The sequence below is a fragment of the Convolutriloba macropyga genome, chromosome 5, assembly GCF_964194025.1.
Source record: "Convolutriloba macropyga chromosome 5, txConMacr16.3, whole genome shotgun sequence".
Lineage (NCBI taxonomy): Eukaryota > Metazoa > Xenacoelomorpha > Acoela > Convolutidae > Convolutriloba > Convolutriloba macropyga.
Genome location: NC_134472.1, coordinates 18,271,961 through 18,295,506, shown reverse-complemented (window position 1 = coordinate 18,295,506; position 23,546 = coordinate 18,271,961). Strand labels below are relative to the sequence as shown.

At 33.3% G+C, this 23,546-nt stretch overlaps 1 protein-coding gene across 3 annotated transcripts in view; it reads right to left on the bottom strand.

Moving 5' to 3' along the window:
• LOC142339193 (uncharacterized) overlaps positions 1-23,546 on the bottom strand; it is a 90,238-nt gene that overhangs the window by 23,991 nt on the left and 42,701 nt on the right. For all 3 annotated transcript variants that reach the window (XM_075389000.1, XM_075388998.1, XM_075388999.1), the window contains 2 exons: positions 21,578-21,640; positions 11,438-11,594 (listed from right to left, as the gene is read on the bottom strand). In XM_075389000.1, coding sequence (XP_075245115.1) covers positions 11,438-11,594; positions 21,578-21,640 — 220 coding nt within the window. The remainder of the gene's footprint in view (positions 1-11,437; positions 11,595-21,577; positions 21,641-23,546) is intronic.

The following is a 23,546-nucleotide window of genomic DNA, read 5'->3' as shown; positions in this document are numbered from 1 at the left end:
ATTCTGTTATCAATAAATGCGAAGAGCTTGATAGTTGCTTTATGTTAAATACAACTACAAATACTATATCCGAATCCACTGACCTAACTGCTGAGTGCATTAGGTATATTAACTTTGACGAGCGTTCAATATTTGACGCCAATATGCCTATTATTCATACTATATCTAGAGACTTAGTATTAGACAAAGGGTTTACTGCCTCCCTCATTAAAAGATACCCCAACTTAAAAGGAAATATTCTACAGTACTTTAAAAGTGTTGGATCGGAGAATGAGGCAGACCACGAGCTAATACATTTTCAAGATGAGTATAGCCAGCAAATAATTTATAGCCTTGTAATGAAAGAGTATTATAACTCTCCCCCATACGAAGCAAGTAAAACTTGTTCAGTATTTTGTGAACTACAAAAAACACTTATGCTTGACGGCATAAGATGTATTGCTATGCCTAAGATAGCATGTGGCGGAGACCCCAGACTGTGGAAAAGAATAGCTAAAGAACTAGAGGAACATTTTAAACACACAGGAATAATTATTTATGTATACATTAGTGGCAAAGAATTACAATTAATAAATAATATAGAAAATCGCCCTCTCACTGACGAGCATATCGCCGAAATAATGGAGCTATCCGCAGGAGAACTAGTAGAGACATGTAAAAGCGAGGATGAAATTGCAACTGACTTTTCTAAAGAGGCAAAAAGGATATGCCAGCCCAAATCAAAAGAACAATTTCCAACATTCCGCTCAGCACATCAAGTAAAAGAGTTAATAGATAAATTTACTACGAGTATACATGCTGGACAAAATACTCATTTCAATAAAACAGAATTCTTACAAAAATTCAATTTTACACAAACCGACTTAACTGAGAACGAACTCTTCCGACTTGCAGATATACTACTTACAGACAACGATGTATATTCACATCATAAATATGACATTGGCTGTACTAAACAACAATTTAATATACCCCTAATAAAAAATGCAGAATTCAAAAAGCAAAGACCTAGTAAAGTACCCTTCCATTTAAGGGATAAACTCGAATTACTGATGGACGAGTTAATACAAGCAGGCATTATAAGAGAACTAGATGAACATGACGATATGAATAGTTGGTTCGTTAACCCGATCATAATCCTTCCTAAGAAGGATTACGTCAAACTAGTAATAGATGCTCGCTATCTAAACTCTATTACTGACACAAGTAATTCAAGTTGGCCGTTAGAACCACTACAAGTCCTAATAACCCGAGTGAACGGATCATATTTTACAAGCAGCGACCTTTCTTGTGCTTATCATCAAGTGCCGCTAACGCCCGAAACACAAAAGTTAACAGGATTTATAATAGGAGGAAGACAGTATACTTATCAAGTCGGCTTCTATGGATTGAAGCCACTACCCAATTTCTTTAGTAAATTAATGCGCTATGCATTTGGACCTCTTATAAAAGAAAAGAAGGCTATCACATATATTGACGACACACTACTACAATCTAATACTAAAGAGGAAATGTTCAATATAATAAAAGAATATCATGCTCTATTAAGAAAGGCTAACCTAAAAGCCGCACCGGATAAAACAATGTTCTTTTTACGAAAAGTAAAATTTCTCGGACACGTTATATCAGAAAATACACTTTCTCCAGTTATATCGCGTATTGACGACATTAGAAAATTAAAAACTCCGGAATCAAAAACTGACGTTCTTAGTGTATTAGGAGCAATGGGATTCTACTCAAACTATGTGATAAATTTTCATATAGATGCTAAGCCCTTGTACGATTTAACAAGAGGCGATGTAAATTTCAAATGGGAAAAAGAACACGAGAAAGTATTCAATATACTAAAAGAAAAGTTCGCACATGATATATCCCTAGCAATTCCAAATGCGAACTACCCCTTTCATATACATGCTGACTCATCTAACTTAGGCACTGGTTGTATACTTATACAACAATTCCCTGATAGAAAGAGAATTGTATCAGCGAACTCTAGAGTATTCGACAAAGCTGAACAAAAAATGTCCCCACAGCATAGAGAATTATGCGGAATAATATCTGCACTACAAACTTACGAATTTTATTTAATAGGCTCCCCATTTCCCATATATCTCTTTTGCGATCACAGGCCAATACTATTTTTATGGTCTAGGCGCGGACAACTTTCGCACAGATTTTTCAAATATCAAGTCGTCCTAACTAAATTCCAGAACTTAAAAATTATATACACCGAAGGCAAGAACTTAGCATTTCCTGATTTACTGAGTCGACAAGTCCCAATAGAGGAAGCGAAGAAATTTCAGATTGAACATAAAACAATACCTAAGGATATAAACTTCTACACTTCGGATTTAAAGCCAGTCTCTTACTCTGTATTGCACAAAGAGGATAAAACAAACTCGTCTAACGATTCTTATCCTATACTAGCACAAGTACAAGGTGGAACAAGAAAAGTAATGAATATATCGGATAATGATTTTAGTATTTCTGACGCACCCGAAGGATTTACAGACTCTTGTAATGCTATACATAATGTAGCCGACTATTTCAAATTTGGCAAAAATATAAATCAAATAGTTAAGCTCACAGATAGTAAACAATCGGATAATACATATAGTGAAATACAAGAAGAAGTAAACTATGTAGAATTGGACGACTCAGGATATAATGACGACGAATTTAGTGACGTTATAGATAATTTAGTCGATCCAACATTAATACATGCACTAGAGAAGGCAAAAGAAATCTACAAAGAGCGTACAAAGCATTATACTATTATAGAGTCAACAGCACTACATAATGAGAATGTCAAATCAGATTGCTCTGATTTGCTAACGAAGTTAACTGAATTTGCTAAAAAGGCACAACTAGATATTGACACTATACTACAAGAACAAAATAAAGACCCTGTATTACATATAGTACGGGAATGGATAGAATCAGGCAAAGAACCTGAACACTACTATATGACTCGACAATGTAAAGCATTAAAAGCTTACAAGAGTATATATAAGTTATTATTACTAGATGAGAGTTATAAACTACTATGTTACAATAAACCTAATGAGAATGGTTCCTTCGAACTAAAGATATGTATCCCTATCTCTCTATTTCTAAAGTGCTTCGAGCTAGCACATAGTAACCCAATGAGTGGCCACCGTGGCGATGCTAGTACCCTAAACAATATATCCAGATTCTTTTACTGGCCTGGAATGTATAAATGGGTTACAATGTTAATCCACGATTGTTTAGATTGTCAAAAGAATAAAAGTAAAAGACACGATTTAAACGAAGCACCCTTACAACAATGGGGCGAATTGGAGACAACTCCCTTCCACACTATACATATAGACCATAAAGGACCTTTTCGGCCTTCTAGTAATGGCAAGTACTACTGTCTTGTAGTTGTAGATTCATTCTCTAGATATGTACAAGTATATGCTGTTAAGTCCGCTACTTCTGACGATACTATAAAACAAATGGAGAAATTTATAACTAGCTTCGGAATACCTCAACACATAGTGCATGATAACGGTACTGCTTTCATGAGTAGTGATTTTGTAAACTGGAGTTTTGAGCTTGGAATTACACTGAGGCCACGAACAGCATATTCCCCTTGGACTAACGGGAAAGTAGAAATTCAAAATAAGCACCTTACAAACTATCTTAGACACTTTCTAAATACCACTGGGAACAATGGGGCAAAATTTGTTGACAAATTTGCATTTGCGCATAATACAGCAGTGAATTATAGTACTGGTTATACGCCGTACGAGATTATATTCGGAATAAAGCCACAAATACCTATTTCGCTTAGACTAGGATTGCTGCGGGATAATAAGAAGAATTGTATATCTCAATATTGTCAGGACTTGCCGTCACATACACATTGTAAAAATTCGTGTAGAAACGAAAAGGTAGATAATCTACTACAAAATAGATTATCCAATACTGTACTACAACGTGAAACAGATTTTAAGAACATATATTGTAATACTTATACTCGTTGTCGTCAAGTTACAAATAAAGCCCATGAATATAGAAATAGATTTAAGCTCGGACGACCAATCAGCATTGGAAGCAAAGTCCTACTAGAGAATCATTCTAAAAGCTTACTTATATCTAAGAAGCTACAATCACTTCGGTCCGGTCCATACACTGTTACAAAACATATAACTAATACAACATATGAAATAGAAGGAGACGAGACACAACAAAAAAGAGTAGTGCATAGAAATCACATAGTAGAGTATTTTCCAAAAGAAAGAGAAATACAACCCTTAATCGCCGATTATACTACTGTATATGCTGAACCCGAACAATTCTATGATAACTATAACAGGCATTACATAGACAAATTTAACACTACCCAACCTAGCAATATTATGCACTATATGCCTTGGCCAGTATTCAACAATGTTGAAACGCCGCCGCAACTCCCAAATAGTAGACCCACTACTACTGCTTCTACTAATACTACTACTAGATGTAGTAACAGTAATCCTCCGATTGATTCCGGCATTGACACATTAGGACTCCGAACATTATTTAATACACAACAGCAAGTTACTTCGCCTAGTAAGTCATTTAGGCCACAACATATATCTACCCCATATCCAAGAGGACCTCTTAGTTATCCACAAACACCTCATTCCCCCCAACCGTTAGCACATGATATAAGTCCCTTTAACTTTCAGAGTAGTTCACAAGTCATTACTACACAACCTACAACCCCACTAGCTAATAAATCAGTAAATGAAAAATTATATACTACTGAACCCAGAAGGTCAGGTAGACAAGCAGTTGCTACAAAGTTATTAAATGATCCTATTCCATGGGACGCTTTCAAGGATAAAAAGAAATAGACATTTTAATGCACACAAAAATCCTTAAGGAACAAAATGATTTTATTATTAGCCAATCAAATTCTAGCATTTATAAATAAAAGGAGAATAGAAACTCCAAATTCTAAAAACCAATAAACAATGAAAACTTGAATAGAAAAATGGGATAAATATTCCCAAACTATGAAAACCAATGAAATTGCACAAACTGGTTTAAAAAATGGGAATATCTTCCCAGCCAATAAAAAGAAAGAAACCGTCACTAAAAATGGGAATATTTGAGACATATTTCTTAAAGTGAGATGAAACAGCCCATTTTCTACACTATAAATAGGGAAGCAAAAACGCCAACAATCATTCTTCCTTCTTCATCTCTCTCTGTCAACGATTAAATGCTTATTAGGATCAACGGCAAACTAGCCAAATTGAAATCCACTTTCTTTCCTGCTAACGACTTAAGCGTTATTTACGCTACTTTCCTCTTTTCCGATTTAACCACAGAGACTTTTCTAGTGAAAGACACATCAAGTCTATTCGCTGCCTTAAAATTTAACTTTGAATTTAAAATCCCTTCAAGCATTCATACCTTCACTAACATAATTGAATATTAAAAATGAATTCAGAACAAGAAACAGTTGAGCTAACCAGCTTTCAGTTCCCCGAGCCCGATCCAGAAGTGTTGGACGAAATAATTGAAGTAAGTAAATTTATAATTCTTCTTTGTTCAAACTTCTACCCTTTCAATATGAGAGTACCTGTAATTGTACCTCTAATAATTTCCGCACTACTTTCAATAAATGGAGCCAACGCAGACTCCGAATTTAAAAATACTCTAAAGAAAGTAAAAGTAGGACACTTTGATTGTTCTAAAATAGATTCTAATAAAATGTACTCATTAAACAAAATAGCTCCATGCGATATCGATACTGAGAAAATAAAAGTAAGTGAGGCAACTGCTACTATTATGCAGCGCAATTATAAGACTAAATTAGAAGCAACTATGTGTAAAGCTACACATCAACGCCTAAAGTGGTATTGTGATACTTTTGACGATAGTGGTTTATCCGCTACACAGGCAACTATTAGCTCAGATATTAAATTAACAGCCGAGCAATGTCTCGAAGCTAAGAAAACAGGCTCCGCGACTATTAACACTAACAAAGTTCCATTTACAAAAAATGTAAAGAAACAAACAGTTATAAATAAGGGCGACGTTAGTGATAAATACAGTAATGAGTGCACAGAAACAGGATGGATCTACCACGATACTTACGAGACATATATGCAAGATATTAAATTACTAGTAAATTTAGAAGATGGAACGGTAAATAACCACTATAATATTCCTCTGCCTTGTAGCCTAAACAAAAATGGCTGTGACAGTGGATCAACTGATCCTTATGCATATACATGGGAAAATAGAGAAAATTGTATAATAGAAGAATTACACACAGCTCCAGTAAAAATGATACAAATAGATAGAAAATATTATATAGTAAGAGAATATGAAACTGAACCTGAATCAACAGAAGCTGTTATTAGACGTGCGCAACCATTTAAAGGGCCACGAAATACTTTCATTTTTCAGATTTATAATAATCCACAGTCAATTTGCGACTCAAACAAAATAGTTTATCCTACTCCTTATAGCTCATTATATATACATTATGAAGGAGGATTCGATATGGATAGGTATTGTATAATAGAAGAATTAATAGAAGAAATTGTATAATAGAAGAATTAATAGAAGAAATTGTATAATAGAAGAATTACACACAGCTCCAGTAAAAATGATACAAATAGATAGAAAATATTATATAGTAAGAGAATATGAAACTGAACCTGAATCAACAGAAGCTGTTATTAGACGTGCGCAACCATTTAAAGGGCCACGAAATACTTTCATTTTTCAGATTTATAATAATCCACAGTCAATTTGCGACTCAAACAAAATAGTTTATCCTACTCCTTATAGCTCATTATATATACATTATGAAGGAGGATTCGATATGGATACAGGAAAGGCAAAAAAACCAATTCCAAATGTTGTAAAAAATACTTATGTAAATAGCACAAGAGGCAAATTGCTCGTAAAACGAACTTCATATACAAATGGAGAGCCAAATATTGATCTGCACTCAGGAATAAATTATGAAGCCCATATGGGAACGAAATTTGACTATTACGAATATACTAATATAAGAAGACTACAGCTTTTAGATTTACAAATGATAAAAACCGATTGTGAGTTAGAACGTGCTATAAAGAGAACAAATTTAGTCTATTCGCATAGTAATCCACGTATGGCTGGATTCTTACTAACAAATAATCGCTCAATGTTCTTAGAGACTAATGATAATGTTGCATGGCTATATCATTGCCCACAGTATTTCTCACCCTTACAAATTATGGAGAAATGTTATAATAGAATTCCAATAATGTATCAAAATAAAATACATTTCGTTGATCCAATTACTAGAAAGACATACACTAGCGCTGAAGAACGATCATGTGTAGATAAACACGATAATTTATTTCAATTAGATATTGAAGATGATAACTCCTGGGTTGAATTAACACCGGGTATAACTAGAGTCAAAGGACCCTCTGTTTTTGAGCCTAATATTGCTCCACAAAGATTAACTAAATACAAATTCCAGGATAGTGATGAAATATATTTATTTACTGATCAAGAATTAAAGAAATTTTGGCGCGGAATTAAATTCAATAACGAAATGAAAGATGCTATACAAACTTTCTCTAAAGAACTTGTTGTTTCTCAAGATAATTTTAAAAGTGAGGATAGAACTTATCTTAACTATCCAATGAGAACAGTCTACTTAGACTCTTTTATTTCTCCTAATTTCTTTGATAACCGCTATATAGAAATGTTCGGTTATACACAATTTATCTTAGAGCAATGTGGAATTTATTTTGCCGCTTTTCTTTTCTTGAAATTTATTATTCAAATTGTTGTAACAATTGTAAAAGCCCTACAAATACATAAAATAACTGGAGCTTCTGTTAATTTTGGAAAAATCATCTTATTTGCCACTTATAATATTCTGTTCACTTCTATTATGACTTCTATCTTTAAAAATGAGCCAACCAATGAAAAACAGCCAGATGATGCTGAGCATTTAGTAACTGAAATGAAAGAAACACATTTTAATTTATATCCACATATTCCGCACCCACTATATAGTGCAATTAGAAATGAGAGACATGAAAACAATGCTGCAATAGAAGAAAATGGAGATAATCCAATTTCTCCTGTCTAAAAGCAATAATGACTTTAAAAGATATATACGACTATAAATAAAAACACAAATAATTAGTTTGTTATATATATATATATATATATAAAAAATAACTATCTTATCCATAATACACACGTATGTTGTTTCTATTTTTAGAATTTAGGATACGAAGGTGACGACGACATGCCGGATATAGACGACTTCATTCTCCCCGATACCTTCGAGGAACTAATGGGCCAGCAACAAGAACCACCAGAGCGACAACCAGTACAAACTATACCAGGGAAGAGTATGCAAATTATCAATACCGGGAGAGGAGAAAAAAAATTGGATTTAACAGAAGTAACGATTGCTCCGACAGCTACACACTTGAAGCCCACAGCTACAATCTGCCCTATAGAACCACGGATCCTTAGCATGAGCAAAGATTAGAAAGGCAGAAATTCAACGAAGAAAGAACAAGAAATAGGCAATTCAGAGGACACCCAAATTTTGACTGGGGCCTGCAATACAGAGTATTACCCGAGGGAAACATTTATAAGATTCAATCTTATAACTCGAAATTAAAGACATATCGCCTAAAGAACATACCACTCGACAAACAGAACTTAACAGTCCCTTACCAGTTTATAACAGCAGACCTCAACAACGAGAGAGACACATACACACTAGGACTGGAGCAAAACTTCCTACGAGAAAAGAAGAAGAACGCAAATCTGATGAATCGAATTAAATTTTTGCAAAACAAAATAAATCAACTCGAAGGAAACCAAAACTAAAAACTCTTATTCTAAATTTTGTTTTTAAACATGTTTGTAAATTTTTATATATAAATTTCTATCTAACCTTGTATATCCAGCCAGTTACAACAAAACCCGCTAAATCGCCGGTTGGATGTACTGAAAATGGGAAAATGGGAACTTTTGTCCCAAAACTAAAAAGGGATGTTTTATCCCACTTTTTAAATGGGAAATTAATTCCCACATTGCTGACTATATATAGGAAGCAAATTTTTATATCAGTCAGTACAGCACAGTTCAGTTTCAGTTCAGTTCAGTTAGTAGTTGATATTCCGTTCTTCAATCACCCAGTTTTATAGCTATCACCAAGCATTTGTTCAACAGTTGTTAACCAGTTGTTCTCGTTGAAATTACCAGCAGTTGTTTTGTTTGTTAACAAGTTTCAACATATGATATCAATCTTGCTTAAATCCTTATTTATATTGTACAACCCAACTGTTTTTATAATAAAATTTTAAAATCTATTCCTTTTATCTTTAGAACATCAAAGCTAAACTCTCTTTGTATACTCCCATTTAAGCGGCGAGTATACGAATGTCAATCACGTGACAATTTTTGTTCCAGGAACGCGGTAACAAAGCACAAAAAATTGCCACTAATGAAAAAATAACACCCTAAATAACACGAATAGGGAATGTAAGACTTCCTTAAAAAAATCGTGTACTCGAGTAATTTTTCCCAAAAAGAGCAACTTTTTTCGATTAACGTTTTTGTAAATAGACAAAAATACAGCAAGAAGTTTTTGATGAAATAAATTTTTGACGCGAGGAGACGCGTCAAAGAGAAACTACAAAATTTAAAATCGTTTTCCGATGAAAGGAGTTTTAGAATGTTCCAGTTTCACCCTTGTTCCCTATGCATTTAACCCCCTATCATTTTCATGCGATTTTGTCAACCCTCTATCATTTAACACCACTATCAATTAACCTCTCTATCATTTCACCCCGAGTTTAATCTTTTATAACATTAGGACCATAAAGTTACTAAAAAAATCACTACCAGGCATCAGCGGCCCGTGGGGTACATGATATGAAACTATCACAACCAAAAACGGGATTAACTTATCAAGTGCAACGAAAATTGGAGTAAATCTGTTGCTGAAAAACTCTGAAAAAATAACTATTTTAGATTTCAAGAAAAACTCTTTAGATCTTTAATTATAAACGAACAAATAAAACAAAAGTTACTTCTTCAAAGAGTAAAATCTCTGTTCAGATTTTAAATAAAAATGTTATTGAAAAACAACATAAACATTTCATTTATGCATGACAAGGAAAACGTAGCAAACGTACTTGAAAGCAGAATCAATTGGGGACTATATAACAAAATTGAAAACCCCAAAATCGAGACGCCAAGTGGACATGAATATGCTTATTTGCTTTTCAGAGTTTTATTCAACTAATTCAGCTATAGCAACAACGCTACACATTATTAAAACTCGAAATTTGACTATGAAACTCTGTCTAAAAATTTTGAAACATTCAGGGGCTTTGTAATTTGATGGCGCTGATTTCCATGAAATTGCAACAACGCAAGCGAAGGTTTGAAAAACTCCCGATATGCCAATGAACAACGAAGCGCCGACGTCTGTATGTTTTAAATGTGAGTTTTAAGCTTTGAAATCTTACATAGTGTTGCAACTTTATGGGACTGATTATATAAGGCTTGCTACAAAGTTGAAACGTACGGAAGGTAAATTACCAAAAAAATAAAAGGTAAAAATTAAAAAAGAAACATGCTAATTGGTTTCAAAGAAACAAAGCGATGCGGGAGTAGTATTGAAATACATATCTGCACATTAATGTCTTTTCATGCCGAGTGTTCTGAGAATCTTTGTTGTTGATGCAACTGTACGGTACTAGCAATAAGCAGTAAATACGACTTTCAAACCTGCTTTTAATTTTTTAAAGAAGTTTTGATAATTTCATTTGGACTGCAAGTCTATAAGACCCACAAAATTGCAACACAAGCAAACGCATCAAAATGTCTTTCAAGAAATCAAGTCAGAATTTCAAATTGGAATCATTTGGCAAAAATGTATTCATAGCTTAGTCACACAATAAAAGCGTTGACAAAAAATGTCGATGCTATCTTTTATGTCCGCAATTTTTGGGGGTGTTTGCTTGAATTTTTATGGACCTGTAAAGCTACAGCAAGTTTCTGAAAATTTCTAAATAGATTCCAAAGATCAAAGTTCAAATTTGAAACATGCATCAAAACTTAGGTGAAAACTTGATGCATGTACAACAAATGGACACTAAAATTAGCATAATGATGTTCACTTGCTTTTTGCGAGCTTTCAATTGTACGTTTAGTTGCTTTTCGATTGAAAAAAAGAATCATTTTAATTCCTAGATCAGTTGTAATATTAATTACAAAGATCTGAAAAAATTACAAACTGTATCTGTATAACAGATTCAGATAGACTTGAAAAAATTGCATGTTGCTTTTAGTCCACGTGAGTTAAAAGAAAGCAAATGTTCTCAAAATATTCTTTCAAAGTAGACTTTGGAAAGTTGTGAGATTATCTTACGGTTAGGGAATGCTCCAGTTGCGGCTGCCAGCATAGCGGGGTTGAGAAGTGCGTTGGGGTTCAACTGACTGTTCTGCTTGGGCTTCTGCACTTTGGTGTTGCTCTTGGCAAACTCCAGTCGTAACGTCTGAGGGAGGTCCGGGTCAAACCTCACACCCTGAATACAACACAACACAACAATAACAAACAGTTCACGCATTCTTGTAATTCTCTGTTCGTCACTAATTTGTCAATCTTTAAACGCAGTATCCTAACTCCCGATAATTATCGTTCAAAAATTATTGAAAAGGAGGATATAATCTCTCGCCCCTTACCCGCTGGGAGGAGGTGTGGGCGTTGATACCCCCCCCCCCCCCCCATTACAAATTTAATTTGTTATATAGGACATAATTATGTAAAAAATGGCAAGTGCGCGAAAGGGGGTGAAATAGTTTTAAAATTTTATGCGAACTATGCTGCGTGGGTGCGGGGGGGGGGGGGCAGAATTGATCCAAAAGCACTTAGGCCCACCATATAGAAAAACGATGGCAAAAATAGAATAATATTCGATAAACAGCCAGACATTTTGAGTTTGGTAGTAACTTAATTGTCTCAACTTTTTCATCTGAAATATGAATCCACGCACATGTGTTTGTGTGTTTCATGTGTGAAGATTGCGTGTGCGTACGCGTGTACAGGAGGTGTATATGTATCATAGTACAAATATACGAGAGTGAGTTTTACAGGTGACATTTCCCTGAATAGAGTAGAGTGAATCAAAATGGCGACACCCATTGCAAAGGAGTGAAAATGGCGACACCCATGGCAAAGGAACGCATGGTTTCAATGTCCAATACTGCTGTGTTCAAGTGCATATATCGACGTAACCATCAAAAATCACGTGACCAATTTCGCTGTACAATGTAATGGTGTCCTCAAATCTATGATGATATAGCTAACCTATAAATTTCAATGCATTATTTTTCGAATCAAGGTTTTCTCGTGAACAAACTTCCTTCCTTAGCGGTTATTCATTCTACAAAACATTTTTTTAAAATTCGCCTTCACATAAACTTAAGAAACAGAAAAGAAATTTGACGTGTAATTTTTTTTTAATTTATCTTTGTCAATAGAAATATGAAGTTTTTTTATTTACTAACAGTCACTTTTTAGCTTATTTGTTTCATTTTAAGGCAAAGTGAAATCAATTCGCAGGCTTTTAGTTGTATAGATTGTCAAGAAAAATGGAAAAAAATATTGACAAAATTTTAATATTTTTAAAAACGGAAGGGTAAATTTTCTATACTCGGCGTACATAAATTATTTTCTCGAATTTTTTTTTTTCATTTTTTCGAAACTATAAAGACAGTTTATACTCGTATAGTTCGGAGCTGAGAACAGAAAAATTTGAGCTCAAAACTAGAGGAGATGACCATGTCCACCAAATTTAATAAAAAACAGAAAACCATTTGAAACTAAAGAGATTGAGTTTAAAACTTTTGATGTTTTCATTCAATTCTAGAGTAAAAAAAATTTCGGTCGCATACCAGAAGCCAATGTTTCTCAAAATTTTTTGGATTTCATCTTAAATATTCTTTATAGTTTTTTTCAAAGTGAATACTATAGATGATTTCTACAAATATATCGGTCAATTTAAAAAAAAACAGACGAAAAGTCTTTAAAGTTTTTGAAGAGATAAGTACATTTAAAAGAAACCACAAACTAAGCCTGTAATCAATTGGAAAAAAATCTTTATTTCGTTTATTTCTTGAGATAATGGGTTTTTCAAATTTTTCAATTTATCTTCGATTCCCAGTCAGGTTCCTAATTTTTCGTGTCTGCTCGAGTTTTTTGTGTCTGCTCGAAATTTAGGAATCACTTTTTGTCAATAATTGATAAAAGATGAAATGATAAAAACATTAAAGAAGATGTATTAAAGATGTTGAAAGCCTATTGACGGACAAAAAATAATTCATAAATTGAAAGCGCGATGAAAAACAATTGGACCAATTCTCACAGCTATAAATTTTTTTAGTTTGCATCGAAACATATCCAAATGATTAAAATCTTTCAAACACTACAAATATTTATAACAACATTCTGAAATTCTAGTTAGTTTTTCTTTGGCTGATTCAACTTTGAATTACTGAGCTCAGTTTTGGAAATTTGAAAACAATTCTGATAATTTTTTTAAACAGAAACTAAATGAAGCACATAGAGTCAATTTTCCGATGTAAGAGTTTCAAAACACTCTAAAAAGTTCTTTCGAAAAACTTAATTTTTACAATAATCAAAAAGTTACATCACCAATATCAGGTTTGTTTATTGGTCTAGCATAACTGATATCAATTTTGTTAATCGATATCAATTAAAAACAGTGCATTCACAAGCTAAATCTGCAAGTTAAATGCTTGTAGATTACAATTTACAATTTTTCAATATTTTTTTGAGACTATTTCCTATGCTTTCATTGACTGTTTTATCTGAAATGGTTTGTCTGGGAAAATTTTGCAATTTGGGATTTTTTTGTCTGGGACTGTTTTGTCGCGACACGTTGAAAACAACCATTCATGAATTCGTTGAGGATAAAAATACAAACTCTTCGCAATTTATTCATTAGAAGGATATATTTTTGGTGTAGAAGATCAGCATTTGAATATCTAAACTTTAGGAAAAAAAGATTTTAAAAAAGATTTGAAAAAGTTCCGCCAGTAAAATCTGAATTAAATTTTTATCTTATAAGATCTAACAGGATCTTATAAGCTTAGATCAATACAAATCTTTTCTCTGTGTTTAGACATTTTCTATAACCATACAGGTTTCGAACTAAAGATGCACAAACTGAAAACATAAATTAGTATTAAATTACAATATAACTGTTCTCCATTGTCTGGGGTTAGCTTGTTTCAAATATCGGAAGCATGTTAAGAATCCAAAAACAACAATTCCAAAAAGTCTGGCATGAGCATAAATGCATTACAGTTTTATATGAGCATAAAATTTTGTCAGTCCTAAAAACGTTGAAAATCAGTTTTTGTTTGATATGCAAACAGTGAAGGTGTGCGTTTTGTATGCTGTATTTACACTTTGTTGTCACTTACCTATTAATTATTCAGTTTGGAAAACAAAAAATTCTCGTATTTTTCAGAAAAAACTGGCGGCTAGTGGTTGAATCGCAGTTTATTGTTATATAAATCTAACTTTACCAAGCAAGAGCGCAAAATTATGTATTGATTCATATTTAATAGGTATTTATAACATAAAAAATAAGTTTATATAACTCTATAAAAACCAAGAAATTTAGTTATAAGTATAGCTTCTCTATAACTTTCAACTTTCCAACTCAAAGGACTTTTCACAAAATGTTTGAAAACAATTTTTTTGATGTTTTAGTTTTTAAAGAATTTTTAAATAATTGGTTTTTTCAGTTCCCAAATATATTGCTATGGAAAATTTTAGAAGTTCTGCTTTCTGAATATTCTGCTAGTTTTTAAGGACACCTATGTTTACACGCATTGGGCATAAAAGTAAAGTTTTCAACATCCATCTATCATTCATTCACACAACTGGCTGTTTGAGGAATATATTTATATTATGTACGTGTGTGAACAACAGTCTGTATGTGAAGTATACTGACTGGCTGGGTGGAGAGGAGGGGACAAGTTGTTTAGTTGTTGTTGTTTACTCCAAACAACCAAACAATCCCCTTTTTGCGGAGATGAACCATCCCCTTTGCCTAGAAATGAAAATATCCAGTTCCCTTTCTGACACTAACATAATACTCTCGTTTTCAAGCAACTTCGTTGTAGTAAAAACATAAGCTTATAATGTTCTGCTATCTGACCGGATAATAAACCGAAAGGACAATGCAACGAAAACATATTTCTAGCATTTCTAGTCAAATTTAAAGATTTTGGTTTCCACTTTTGAGGTAACTATACGCTTAGCATCGCGGGATATAAAGTCAAGTTTTTTGCGGTAAACCGTGATCAATTCTTTATTTTGCTATCATGAGGTTGTCACAGACAATAGATCATAAACGGTAAAATTAGGACAGTAGATCGAAAATCAATCTGTATCTCGTTGACTAAAATTGAGCGCTATTTGCAAGCTTACATGCGATTAGCACAACTTGGCAATGTCCCACAAGTCATGGCCATGACTCAGCGGCACTTCTATGATTAAGTAGAAATATAAGTCGACTACTAGCTTCATCACAGAGTAAGCTCTTTGTTCGCTCAGTCGCTCTTTTGCAGTATTTGTTCCAGTTGCGGTAGAAACGAACTATAGTTGCAGCGGTCAAGTTTTTGTATGAGTGAGTGGACTAGAAGCCGGTACTATCGGATTCAACTCTAAGTCTTTGAGCAAATTTGTGATTAGCCAGTAGTGGGACAGACGGAGGTTTTTGTCAAAGGGAAGGTTTTGAGCGCATGTTTAGAATAAAAAAGCATCTTGGGCAAGAAAGTTGAAGTTCTAGAATAGATGGGGGTTTGCACTTCTTAGCCTCTCGTCGTTAGATGGGACTAACTTTGGGGAACGCAGCCTGATCACCATCACTAATGACCTTGACAACCCCGACACTTATTTTGCAAGATCGTGTTAGATTCTTGCAAATGACACTAATCTTGTAAGATGAAAAGTCCAGACGCTTATTTTTCAAGAGGATTGAAAGATCTTGCAAGACATCGGAAAATTATTATCAAAATTGAGAATTCTGATTACGTTACCACCTGTAAAGTCGATACGAAACTTTCTGCTTAGTCCTTAGAGAAAAATTGTTTTAGGGCAAAAATTGTTTTTAGACCCCAATTTTTTAAATTTCAGCTGTTTTGTATCAAAATGGAAGAGCCATGCTGCAATGGAACGAGCATTAAAGGAATTGGAAGGCTACCAACAGTGAGCATAAACCATTTTCGACATGTACATATCTGATTGTCAAAAAACATGATGTCAATGGACTGAACTCAATTTTTTGTTTTCGATGTCATTCCATCTGTTTCCCTGGCCCTGTATTGCTTTGATATAAAATTGAAGGTTGAAATAAAAGTGGATTTTCAATTAAAATATTCTGAAACATTACTCCTCGTTTTTCACTGATGTCTTTTTGTAGCAAAACAATTTTTTACCGAATCGTCTTTATCAGCGTCCGAAGAAATCATATGTCCTGTTTAAACAACGAAGCCCAAATTTTAATCTCAATTTTTCAATCTTATTTTTGACGCATTTAACTATTCAGGTTTGATTGGTTTTCGACCATATGTTTGTCTTCGCTCATGATAAAGTGGATTTGACACCAAAGACCCATCAAATGGAAACACATGAACCATTTTTCTACACAAAAACAGTTTCATAAACAAACAAGGAGGCTCGGTATTGTGCGTTTGCAAATGATGTTCCGACCCCGCCCATCAACGTTTTGATTTACTAGTCTACCAAATGAGGAAGAGAAAGAAAAGGTTCAAAAAATCATACATTCTTCAACAAACAATTAAGTGAAAAAATAATGCTGCATTAGAGAGCCGATGAGCCGCGCCATCAATGAGAGTACTGGATAAGACAAACACAAAAACAAATAATAGCAAACATTACTTGCGATGAAAACTCGATAAATAAATTTGAAAAACAGAAGATAGTAAAATGCAAAAAGAATCCAATACAACCCGATCTAATCGGATTGATTAGATCTAAATGTACTTGATTAGATGTTCATTAGATAATATATAAGATCTATCAATAATGCAACTCGATGAGAGGCCGACAAAGAAGAGCAAACAGGAGAAAGTTCAAAAATACGTTTCCCTTTTTGAAAACATCCATTTTCAAATTGGTTGAAACCACTTCGTATCGACTGGGCTGATTAAGAAGGCGAATTAATCTGTCATAAAAGGCGATTGAGTCTTGTCGCTATCCGTAAAATGTCGGACGACTGCAAAAATAACAGCAAAAACGAAACAAAAAACAATTGAAGGCAACAAGAACGCTGTGCAGCAACGTTAAATCCACAGGCTATTCATGGAGAACAATGAAAACAGTTATTTTTGCACTTTTTCAACGCCAATTGCCCCCCCCCCCCCAATGAGATAATGTGGAAAAAAACAAAAAGACTCAGACTGAGCAAATATCCAAAAATCATATTTTTTTTTATGAAAATGCGTAGTCCGAAAGCCAGGAAGACATTAGTTCCAAAAAACATATTTAAAAAAATGAATCATGGTTTACTGGAAAAAAATGCAATCTGTTGTTACAGAGACTATGCTACACAATTGAAGCAATTAACATAAAAGTGACAAAGCTAAAAAAACCACTAATTTTTTCAAAAAGAGAAATTTTCAGAAATTCAAACAAACCATAAGTTTTCAAATTAATGCAAAAACAGATCGGTTTGCAACTGCTCAAGACTTAAATTGTGTTTGTTTTTATTGAGAAAAAAAAATCATCGAACAAAAAACAGCAAATACGAACAGAACTCAAAATTTCACGAACATTTTATCGAAGCCGCAGTGTTGAAGCCACTATATCTATATTGCATTAAAAAAAACAAAAACAATTAAACTGACGAAAGGAATAATATTATTAAATTTATTGGCTTTGGTCCCGTCAGATTTTAACTTGGTCTTCAGGTAAAGGTTCTTTGTGGAAAAGACAACAAAAAGAACCACAAATATCGACTAGTATCGAAAACTCAAGAAATTCTTATGAAAACATATTCCCCCGCTCTTAAGACATCTGTCAAAGCTTAACCAACAGAGGAATATTGTTTAGAACAACAGCAGTTTGATGAGTTTTGTCAATAATAACATTGAGTTACTTGTTGACGACAAAGAGTACAGAAATGGGAATAACAGAAATAATTTATTTTAAAAAATTAATTGGAAGTTTTTAAAACAGTTGACTATGAAAAAAGATCAGAAAATAGATTCTATTAAACATTTGTGGAGTCAATCAAGGTCTTTGGTTGTAATAATAATGCCGAATAACAACAAAAAGAACGACATATAGAGGCAAAAACAAAAAAACCCTAGTAAATTTTTGAAGAGCAGCCGTTAAACTACAGGTTATACACTGAAGTTTTTAAACTTGTTCTTTTTTGCACTCCTTCATTGCCAGTGTGAAATATCTAAGCTGTGATGATCTGAAGAGAGAACAAATAACAACCCCAAATACAGGATAATATGCAAAACAGTGAAGAAAAAACTATTTTCCTATAAAAAAATTATTGAAAGTCAATAGAACTTTTAGCTCTAATCAAAAATCAGTAAATAGATTAAATAAAACATGTATAGAAGCGACTTCGGTTTTTGATTGACAAACATATGCCGTAGGAAAACGAAAAGAACCACATTTACACGTAAAGTCAAAAATCCAATAGTTTTTGTGAGAGACAGGTTTCGCAGTCGTTAAAACCATCAGCTATTCATGAAAGTCATTAAAAGTGTTTGTTTTCCGCATTCAATCAATGCCTTTGAGAGCTATACTTAATTTGAAAGATTGAAAAGGGAATAAATAACTAACTCATATACAGTAAAATTTGCAAAATTTAACGAATCTTTAATGAAATTTCGTAGTAAGAAAGCCAAAACAGCGCTACTTAAAAAGAGAACCAACATAAATTTTTTTTTCGTTCACTTGGAAAAAATTTTGCCCTGTTTTAAATGAGAATAAGCATATTGTGGGCAGAAAAAAGACTAAGAATTGACAAATTTCAAACCTTTACTAACATTCTCTTAACACAATTATATTCAAAGTCATAAGAGGCATTAGATGACAACTGAGGGCATTGTATAGGACCACCAGCAGCTCTTTATGAACCAATTTTTTCTTTAGTTAGTAAAGCGTAGTCATGAAGCTTAAAAAAGAATGATAAATAAATCCCAAACAAAAAGAAAACATTTAAAATTTACAAAAATACACTGTCAAAGCCGTAAAAACTATGAGCTTTTCTCTGAAGACAAAATATGTTTTCATATGGCCTTGATTTTTCGTAAATAGGATCTTTCGTTGATTGAGCCGTGATTTGAATTTTTTGTCAGTAATCAACATGAGAAACAGAACTGCGAAAAAGTTTTTTAAAAAAAAGACCGCGTCCTAATATAATCCAAATAATTATTGGTAGTCAGAATCTATGATGAGTTAAATTCTAGTCCTGATTTTTCTCAGCGTACAATAAAAAACATTTACTTCTTCCTTGAATTTGAAAAACATATCAATTAGCAAATGAAATTTTTCAATAAAGCACAAATAAATCATGCAATTTGTATAATTATTAGGTTATTCTTTTAAAAAAAGCCGGCAGAAATTTATTTACCGAAATCTCCCATAGGAAGCGAAGGCACAGCTATCATTTCAAAAACTGTGGCAGCGGATGTTATGTCTCTAATTCCTTCAAGTTTAAACGAAGTAGGAAATAAAAGCTTATTTGGAGCCTTTTTTGTTTTATAGAAGTCTCAAATTCGAAAAATTTAGCAGAAATAGTAACCAAGAGCTCCAATAACCAAGACCTCGATAACTCTCTGTAAAACACGAAATTAAAAAAACTAATTTAATATTTAACGCTGGACGAGCTTTCTAATGATATCGGTCTCAACTCTCTACAATGAATATATCGATCGGCCAAAATTGTCTGAACAAAGAAACCCCACTTGAGTATATAGTTCCTCCCACTATAAGTGGGTCGGAACAAAAACTCATAGTAATGTTTTTATATTCATGAGTGTGATTGCTTGCAGTTTGCCAGCTCGAATTGGTTATTGAATTAAAACAAAAGTTCCAAAAAAATCAACCATAGTGAAATTTTTCAAGGTTTTACCTGGCTAATGAAACCCCCAAGCTACAAGCTGGATCGTTTAGAAAGCCCATTGGCACACGAGGATTGGATGCTAGGGAAAATTTGATTAGGTGGAGACCAATTTAAGCTTAAAATGATGTTTGAAGTGTTCCGGCCAATCATCTGCACATGAATTGAGTTAAATTTTTACAGGCTAAGTTTGCTTTGATTTTAAATTTTTGCATCAATTTTTCTTCTGCCAAAATTTTTTATGCTTCATAGTTGCTAAATTTTGTAATTCTTCGATTGTAATATGTACGATTTTCCTTTGACGCCGAATATTTGAAACATAATTTTAAGCATCAGGTGACTTTAGAAATATAACTTTCGAGTGTTTTATTTGAAGTTTAAATAATTTTGAAAAAAAATTAGTCCATATTTTTCGCTTTTTGTCTACAAAAATTGCTTTGACATAATCAATCGTTACCCTAATATCATATGCCCCGTTCACACAAAAGAATAGTTTTCTGGGGGTTTGCTCTAACAACAACGAGAAGTCGAAGTCTTGGAAGTGATCAATAGGACAGAGTCAGGCCTTTAAAGATCTGATCACAAGTCTGCAATTTAGTCTCTTGATAGAGTCAAATATTTTCATGTATTTAGTCGCATGGAGGTAGAAATGGCCTTTTGCAAATTTGACTTGGCGATGAGCGGAACCCCCTTTGAGGATGGGACCCGAAAGAGGGGAAATTGATTCCTGACCACCCCACTGATTCCCAACAAAGACACAATAGCCCTCTCACGCTGTGAGGAAAATTTAGCCTCAATAGTGAGTGGATCACTTCAAACTAGAAATGAACAAAAAAGAACGAAGACTATTGTCTTTTTTGGTCTATTGTCTTTTGTGTTAGAAACAAGACACTTAACTGGCCCTTATCGGAAAGCTGGCTAATGGACATTTGTACAGTAAGATGGTTAGTTAATGCACTGTTGAAAGAGGTAAAGACAATTATTGCATTAATTTGAGAGGTTAAGAGTTGTTTAAAAGAATTAAAGAGCAAAATTGTTCCATCAAAGTAATTTTTCAAAGCTTTTATTGGAACACTTGCTAAAGTATTTCCTCTTCAGTAATTCGTTATTATTGTCCAAATATCAAAGTTATGTTCTTAATATAGATTCATGGTTTGGAATATTGAGGTTTGGAACCATGTAGTTGAACAAATAATGAATTTACATCAGGACAAACTCTGAATCAGCGCTATAGTTTCTGACAAACATTCGATTCAGTACTGAGCTTCTATGAACAGTGCGAGCGCATTAAAAAAAATGACTGAACAAACTCTTGGCGATTCTGTATCAGTGGAGGTGGTACATGAAATACAAGGATTGATTTTTACCTGTAGAGATTGTTTGGCTGCTTCAGCACTGCACCGTGAATCGAACATGACAAAACCCACAGGCTGAAACACAAAAAATGACACTGTTAAATCGCTGTTCAGTATAACAGTTTTATTCGCACTCCACGGACACAATGAATCAACTAATTTCGAGTCAGTTTCAGATGTCAAAAGTAACCAATAAAATACTGCAAAAAAGCCAGGTCATTCTTTTCATTATTGCCCCCCCCCCCCCCCCCCACCCTAACGAAATAATAGCCCCCATTTTGATATATTTTATATTTGAAAGGGCGGTTATACGCTATGTGCCCGCTTAACTTTTTTTTTTTTGGGGGGGGGGGGGAGGGGCTAATATGGAAAAGTCTCAGCCAATCATGAAAATCGGGGCTCGGCTACACTATTTATAAGCATTTCTTAGTAGAAGAATTATTATACAATAGATATTGGTGGGGTAGCATTGCAATGGGTTTTCTTATGACATTTGAAACTAAAGCGGAAGAGTAGTTTTACATTTACAGATTAAATTTCATCAACAGCCATCACATCATGCATATAGAATAAAATACAAATCAGGAACATATCTCTACGTGCACAGGTATAGCATTCAAATAAGGCAACTAAACACCAAATTAAAAAAACCGATACTCTTGTTATGACTAATTATATTAAGTTATTATAGAATAACCATGTAATAATTTAATGTTATTCAATATTTTTCCATAGCTTCCCTGTTTTTTTTTCTTTTTACTCCCTAGAACAAGAGATTGTAGTCTAAAGTATTCTGTCTTGTTTATTATTCATTCGAAAATATTGATTTTTTTAATCAAGTATTTTGTTCAATACAATGGTAATTTATTTACCCTGGTTTTGATTACTTGAATGTCACGTGACCATAACGCTTTATTCCTACATTCAGGCATCAACACACGTAGGAAATGCGCTGAAAAAATAGTTTTGGATAGGTCCAGAGCAGACCGCTAAAAATGTGCTTAATGATAGCTTGATATACCCTAATTTCCAAATCGAAGTACTTTTTCTTCAGAATGATAGATAAAAATGCCATTGAAATATTATTTCTAGAGAATGAACGAAAAAATGATGTAAGAAAATAAATTTTAAATTCCTTTTGTACTCTATGATTAGATATAAACATTTCCATATTTGATAAGCTTTCAAAAACTTTAAAATCGCATTTTTGAAAACTTGTTACGTCACGGGAATGGTGATACTTAGAATTTGGACAATGATATAAATTTTTGTATATTCTCAGAATGAATGAAAAATATTTAATTTGGTTTGAGAAAACAATTGATTAAACTATGACAAATTTTAATCATAAATTTAAAAACTGTAGTTATTTGCAGCTCCATTGTTTTTACATCGGAAACAATGATAATAAAGCTTTAAACAATAAGCATATGAGTTCCTATAGCTATGCTCGATCTTTCTCAAGTAATTGCTTGATTTTTTGCATAATCTGGGAAACAACAATTTCATCTTAAAACAAGCTTTTTAAAGTTTTTGAAATAGTTCAAAACCTCCCTGAAACTTGAAAATTTAATAGTATCAATCTCTTTTGACCAGCTGTGACAGCTGGGAGCAGAAATTAGCTGTAACTTTCAAACAGATATTGGGTTGCTCCTAATTGCTCGCAATTAGGCGAGCAATTGAAAAAAGCAGAAAAATTCACATAATTTCACAGTTGTTATTTTTGTTTATTTTTACCCACAAACATATGTAATACACGCAAAAAAATTGACAATCCTAGCTTTGAAAAGATATTTCAGCGACCAGAGTTTTTATGCCGTAGAAAAAAAGCATAGTGGAATACACTCTCACAACTAATTCCGGGAGGAAAAATTGGAAAAATTTGTCTAGGATTTTGTTTCCACAGCTTATTTTAAAGATAATTGAAATTTTTTTACAATTGCAATATAATAAAACTTAATTTGATGTGACAATATGTTAC